Source organism: Equus caballus, chromosome 29 (genome assembly GCF_041296265.1).
Source record: "Equus caballus isolate H_3958 breed thoroughbred chromosome 29, TB-T2T, whole genome shotgun sequence".
NCBI classification, from domain to species: domain Eukaryota; kingdom Metazoa; phylum Chordata; class Mammalia; order Perissodactyla; family Equidae; genus Equus; species Equus caballus.
In genome coordinates, this window is record NC_091712.1 from 12510012 (window position 1) to 12517395 (window position 7384).

The 7384-nt window shown below is 41.6% G+C and overlaps 1 protein-coding gene across 1 annotated transcript; it reads left to right on the plus strand.

Annotated features, from left to right (window-relative positions):
* The first annotated feature begins 2203 nt into the window (after positions 1-2203).
* LOC138921355 (olfactory receptor 1571-like) lies at positions 2204-3151 on the plus strand. The gene has a single exon (XM_070254850.1). The coding sequence runs from the start codon at positions 2204-2206 to the stop codon at positions 3149-3151; it is 948 nt and encodes a 315-aa protein (XP_070110951.1).
* The last annotated feature ends 4233 nt before the right edge of the window (positions 3152-7384 follow it).

The window sequence follows — 7384 nt, forward strand, 5'->3', positions numbered from 1 at the left end:
CACATACTGACTAAATCTGTCGACCACCTACAGACTATTTGGGTGAGGATATTAACATTTAGAATGGTCCTTTGGCTCTCCATAGACAAACAGTTAATATGTGGTAGTTCCAAGATTCAAAACTCAGTTTCCAATTGCAGAATTTTTGCATTTAATACTATTAAAAAGTCTTTTACCATTACATTTTTAAAAACCCCTCACAATACTTGCATGTTGTGTATTTTCTGTTATAAATCGAGGGCCCATTCGCTATGCTCATTTTTCTCATCGGACGTTCGATTAGTAATATGTCTCATTATTGTAAGATTAAGTTATCTTCTCTTGAGGATAAACTGTGAGTTTTTTTGCTGCTTTCTCAGTTATTCTGAGCATCAAGGGGATTTAACTGGAGTTGGAATGCGCCAGAACCAAGGAAGTTTTCTCTTCATCACAATTGCTAGGAACCAACTGAGCTTGTTTGATTTTTTTTGTTTTTTCGCTTCATCTGTATCTTTCTTCTCTCAGTTTTTGAAGTGCTGTTTATGTTTTCTTAAATACGGGACCCAATGTTTATATGAATATGGAGTCCCATGTTTACATGTTCATGGGAGGCTTACAAGCTGGAATTTGTGTACACTTACATGCTTTCGTGTAAAGATAATCTGATGTTGACATCTTCCTTTGTATCATTTCTTTCCTACTTATTGTGGCTGGGGTCAGAAGTGTCTGGTAGTAGCACGGCCCCAGGAAGTCACAGCACAGTGTGTGTGTGTGTTTGTGTGTGTCTGCTGGTTGTGCGTGTGTGCCTGTGTATTTTGTGGGACTAACACAGTTCTAGGGGCAGTAGTACCTAGCCCATATACTCCAAAACACGACCCTTAAAATACAGATGCCAGAATGTTAACTAATAGATGGAAATGACAGGATCATTTCTACCCTGGGGATTTCTTGGAAACAAAATTAATAAAGAGCATTTGAATGTAGGGCTCTCTGTGTCTTGAAATTTCAGCTGACACCTGAGCTTATGAGATCTCTTTTCTACTCATCCATTTTATTCTCTCTCTCTCTGTTTGCTGAGTAGATTTTTTAATGTTTATATTAATGGATGGCAGAAAATGGCCACCCCAATATGGAGCCCAAGTTTATTTGGGCTTAAGTAGTGGACTTTCTGGGAACCATGTCCATATTACACAGAAGAAGAGATCATTGATCTGGCCAACTTGGGTTGTGTTCATTCCTAGCATTTTCAGTATGCGTGGACCTGAGAAAGACATGGGAATAACACAACCCAGGAGGCCGTGGTGTGCCACAGGTGCATGTGTCTGTGTGACCTGTGGAGTGTGGGAAGTCCTCAGAAGAGGGGTAGCAGGACTCACATATACTAAGGTGACTCTTACAATAGATGGGCCAGTATTCAATCAAGACAAAGTACTATGACAGGGATCTGTTTCAATTCAGAAGATTAAAAAAGGACAAGAGCTAGAGTGGATGAGGTTTCACCTGTAGCAGAGAGGCCACCTCACTCCATAACACTCTGACAAGATCTCTCATCACTCTCTCAGCCTCACACACTTTGCAATGTTTACTTCACTCTTTTTGACTTGAACATCTGAAAGAAGCACCTTCCATGGGGCCTTTCCACTGACCATTCCCTCTGCCGGACAAACACTTCCCCACGTAAACTTGCATCTCCCTCTTTGTCCTACTTGAGGTCTCTGTTCACATGCCGCCTTGTTTTCAGGTCTTGGCTAAATATGCATGAAAAATAGAATACCCTCTTCACTCTCTCCTTTATGCCTGCTTTCCTTTTCCTCAGCCACCTGCACCATCTGAAATGTTATGTAATTTTATCATTTACCTACACTGCATATTCATCTCCATCATTGAGTTGTAGGGACTTTTGTTTTCAGGATCTTATATGCATGGGCAAGACAGTGCCTAAATCATGGTCAACACTCAGTTTACATTCCTGAAATGCATGAAGAACCTGTCATTAAAACTGTAGAATACATGACCCTTAAGAAAAAATGTTGATTAGGGCAAAAATTCCATATCAGATGTAGCATGAGGGATCCCCAAAGAGGCCATATCCATAGACATAATATTAACATGAATTTTTTGACTACAAATGATAAATTGTAGCGTTTCAAGTATGTTAGTAATGCGAGTTTGTGTGAAAATTAGTCATTTTATTTCCTTCTTTCCTAGAAGTCACTTCCACCACATGGAACCAGGCAATAATACACAAATTTCAGGATTTCTTCTTCTGGGATTTTCAGAGAAACCACAATGGCAGCTCGTCATATTTGGGCTTTTCCTCACTATGTACCTGATTACTGTGTGTGGAAATCTGCTCATCATCTTGACTGTCAGTTCGGACTCCCTCCTTCACACACCCATGTACTTCTTCCTCTGCAACCTGTCCTTCGTAGATATCTGTTTTACCTCCACCACCATCCCGAAGATGCTGTGGAACATCCAGACACAAAGCAAAGTCATAACCTATGAGGGCTGCATCACACAGATTTATTTTCTCATACACTTTGGAGTGTTGGACATCTTTCTCCTAACAGTGATGGCCTATGACCGGTTTGTGGCCATCTGCCACCCCCTGCACTACACAGTCATCATGAACCACCGGCTCTGTGGACTGATGATTCTGAGATCCTGGATTGTGTGTATCCTGAATTCCTTATTACAAAGCTTAACGGCATTGAGGCTTTCCTTCTGTACCAATTTGGAAATCCCCCACTTTTTTTGTGAACTTAATCAGATGGTCCAACTTGCCTGTTCTGACACCTTTCTTAACAATGTGGTGATGTATTTTGCAGCCGTCCTGCTGGGTGGGGGTCCTTTTGCTGGTATCCTTTACTCTTACTCCAAGATAGTTTCCTGCATACGTGGAATCTCATCAGCTCAGGGGAAGTACAAAGCATTTTCCACCTGTGTGTCTCACCTCTCTGCTGTCTCCTTATTTTATTGTACAGTCTTAGGAGTGTACCTCAGCTCTGCTGCCACCCACAGCTCACACTCAAGTGCAATAGCCTCAGTGATGTACACTCTGGTCACACCCATGCTGAACCCCTTCCTCTACAGCCTGAGGAACAAAGACATAAAGAAGGCTCTGAAATCATTCTTTGTGAAGGAAATTACAATATTGTCCCAGCACTGAAGAAGTGCCCATGTTTGCAGAGATCAAAGCCTCAGGGACAGAAGATATGATCATTTGATCAGAGGTTTGAAGTGATATTGTTCTTTCTATTTATTTCCTGGTATTTCTACTTCTTTCACCTCAACTTCTCTATTCAAGTAACTCCCTTTATTAAGCTTTCTGCTCTCTTTGATAACTAACATTTTTTCCCTTTGTTGTTTTCTTACTTTTCAAAATTTATTTCTGTCATGGATCAGAATATTTGTAAATTCCAATTTGCTTAATGAAACAGCATGGATTTTTTTTAGAATATTTTTTCTCAAACGACATATATCATAACAAATAATTTTTCTTTTGTTTTACTAAAAGAATTATCATGAATTGTGTTGCTTGTATGGAAAAAAAAAAAAACTGCACTTGATGACCAAGGCAGTTTGTATAATTTTATAATAGAGGAACTCTGAGAGCACAATTTTCACTTTATGCCAGGCATTCCTTTGTATGTCACTGTCTCAACTGCTCCTCCATGTAATGTAGACTGTAACACACTGTGGTGATGTGTAATAGGTCACTGGGTTTTATTCTCCTCATTAGGATCTTATGTTCTTTCAGTCTGGTGTCCACAAGGCCCAACCTAGTCACTGGCAAAATGCCCATCAAGCACATTTCTCCCAGAGGACTTTTCATTGAAGGACAGGTTTCAATAAACACAGTGACTTAATATGACCTTAGAATCACAGAGGACTTTCAATTTTATGAAGCAAAACTTAGAACAACACCTTGTATTCTGTGCAGAATATTTATTTTTTTCTCTGTACATCTACTCATTGGAGTATAGAGGATTGGTAGCCATCTGTAAACGGTTTTATATTTTTGAAGAAGGATTAATTGATGTTTTTCTACTTTTTATTGAATTAGCTTTTGTTTCTGCTTGCAAACTTCCAGTGTTATTTACAACACAAACGCTTTCATTGCTATAAAGAAAAAATGTTTTCCCCCTTCTAGGTATTGTCATCACTATGAAAGGGATGTTGAATGATCATTATCATTATCATCCATTATGCTCAGGATATCTATCTTTTATGATTAAAGAATGACCCAAAAGAGAGCTTGATTTCCTGTCCAGACATGTGAATCTGGGTCCCAGTTTTCCTGAACAAACATGCATGTCCTTTCAGTCTTTCCTGGTTACCTGGAAATGAACCCTTATGAGAGGTTTAAAATACAGTTGTCTAAAATAAAATGAAATAACAGAGTAACTACGGATGCTGTCTTCAACAATAAGAACAAATGCCAAGAATAATCAGGAGCAGATTATTATAATTGTCCTCCCTTCTGTTCAATTTGTTTATTGAATCAGTTACCTGTTGCTTCATAACAAGCCATCCTGAAAGAAAAAGATTTAATATACTACCTTTATTACCAAAGGGATTGCATGGTGGGGAGTTGTTCTGAGCTCTGCTGATCTCATCGTGGGTCTGCAAGCTGTGAGTCTCCACATTGTGTCTCTAAGGCTCATCCATTATATTGTGTGAGGCCATGTTGCTCTTCTCACTTGAACCAATATATGATCAGTTAACTCTGTTTCTTTATATATATCTATATATATTTTGAGTAAGATTAGCCCTGCGTTAACATCCCCCACAAATCCTCTTCTTGTTGGTGAGGAAGACTGGCCCTGAGCTCACATCCGTGCCCATCTTCCTCTACTTTATATGTGGGACGCCTGCCACAGCTGGCTTGACAAGTGGTGCCATGTCCGCACCCGGGATCCGAATCAGTGAACCCCAAGCCACCGAAGCAGTTTTACCCAAAAAAAGTGGATCAATTGTAAATTGCTTTAATTTACTTCTACTGTCCCTGTATCCATTGATGACACTTTTTTTCCACCCAGGTAGAAGAGATGTCTCCTACCGCTGCTCCAGTGTGAAGCAGCTGCTTGTGCTCTGGATCCTGTACTGATCTCGGCACCTCTAGAATTTTCCCTTCTTAAGTAATTTGTTGAAGAATAATTACATACTACAAAGTGCACATATTTTACATGTATAACTTGATGAATTAAAAGAGGCATACAAAAATTATGCTACACACACTACATTTCCATTTGTGTAAAATTTAAGAAAGTTCACAATAAACTTTAATGACCTTTTAAGGTAGTTGTTAAAATTGGCTGAGACTTAGTCTTGCCCAAGTCCCCACCCCTGGGGCAGAAACCCACAAACAGGGGGACCTCACAAACCTGGAGCTTCTTCCCAAGGAGTGAGGGACTCACACCCCAATTCAAGCACCTCAACTCTGAAGATCTGTATTTGCAAGACAAGCCTCCAAAACATCTTAATTTGAAAACAATTGGGAATTATGACCATGAGCCCAAATGGATACAGAAAATGGAGAAACTGCTTTTAAGGCGTTTGGGCAAGTACTCACTTGCTTCAGTGTCCAACGCAGAAGCAGCAGTCTGAAAAGTGCCCAGACCATATGTGAAGGGGAATAATTTGCCAACCTTAATGCATCCACCAGAGGGGGAGTGCTCTGTCAAGGTTCTTTCTGAGGAAGGAGGCACTGATGGGTACCATTTTTGCGCTCTCCCTTTGCTTTGGTTAAGTTCCCTCACTGATCTCCCCTCTGCCTCTCTAAAGTGTCAGGCACCCCTCCTGTTCCCCCTCTGCCTTGCTAAAGCCAATGCATGCCATCCCTGCCACCCCCACTGCCTAGCTAATGCCTGCAGGCACACTTCATGAGCTCTCCTTCTGCCACACTCCATAGTGCCAGTGTCTTGTGCAGGGGAGATTGTACATATACCTGGTACCCATGCTTTTTATTGTATCTACAGAGCCCCAGTTTTTAAGGTAGGAGCCTAGGGGACACCACTTGGAAAGCTGGCTCACGAGGCCAGGGGGGCTTGAGCTCTTGGGTCCCATGGACTGTAACCATCAGAGAGAGAGTTCTTGGCTGGCAGCCACCCCAGGACACTTCACTGATGGAAGACTGAAACATAGCACATACTTTTTCTGAAAAAGAGTCCTATTTACTTGTCCAGGTGCTTTGGCCTGACAAATTTTGGTCTACCATATTCATAAAGGCCAGCGGAGGCATTCCTAAGGAACAGAGGCCAGGGATGCAGTCTTTGGGCTCTCCCTTTGCCCTGCTCCAGCCTTCTGGTATCTCCCAGAAAGGAGTTTATACCCTTGTCTGGTGCTCCATTTTTTGCCGCTGCTGCCAGGGGACATCTCTATATCACCCGGCTCTGGAACCCAGCAGAGCTTATGTACACTGGCCCCTCAAGAATATAAAAAACAGAAAAAATGTCATTAAACAGAAACTGCCCTCAGGGCACAGCAAGGAGCAGGAGGCCCAGGAGCTCAGTCTCTCTGTGAAAGAGGCTTACAGCTTATCACTGCAGCTGCTGCCTGAGGGGCAGGCTTCTACTATAACACACATCTAAGGGCTCACCGCAACCTACCCAGAGGTCTCAGAAGATAGGCCCTATCTAACACTCTCTTTACTGCATCTGGTCCACCAGTGTCTCTGGGTGGGGGGTTCCTCATGTCTGATGCGCCTGGTTTACATCCAGTACCTCAGCTTCTGTTGCTGCTCAACAAGGGACTCTCCTTCATTGACTGGCTCTCAAACAGTGTCGACTGGAGGCACCTTCTTTGAACTCTCTCTGTCTTACCACAGCTCACTGGTACCTCCCAGAAAGGAGCTTATACACTTGGCATCTAGAGTCCTGGTTTTCCCAACTGTTGCACAAAAGACACTTCCAGATCACCTAGCCTGGAGGCTGGTAAGGTTTATGATGGTGGTCCCACAGGACTCTATACACTTGCATATTTTAAAACCTGCTGTCTGAGGTCTTATTTCAATTTGCCAGAAATTAGATGCTGACTAAGCTTCTGCCATTTGGAACACTGACAGGTGTTGGCACACCCACAACAACAGGAAGCTATGAAAAATAAAACAGGATGATTGGACGTCATAAAGATTTGAGAGAAAACCAAGAATTAAGGCAAGGATAAACAATAAGTTTCATCTTCCACATGAGGCCACTCTTTCAAGATGGGGAAAAGTAACTGTTTCACCCAATTCATAGAAAAGACACAGATAATCAAGCAAAATGGAGACAAAAAAGAATATGTTAAGAACAGAAAAACAAGTGAAAACCTCAGAATAAAATTTGATAAAACAGAGAAAAGTAATTTTCCTGATAAAGATATCAAAATAATGGTCCTAAAGGTGCTCTTCAAACTCAGG

Bases quoted from the DNA above. Each gene is read 5' to 3' on its own strand.
- LOC138921355 (XM_070254850.1), top strand. From the start codon at position 2,204: ATGGAACCAGGCAATAATACACAAATTTCAGGATTTCTTCTTCTGGGA.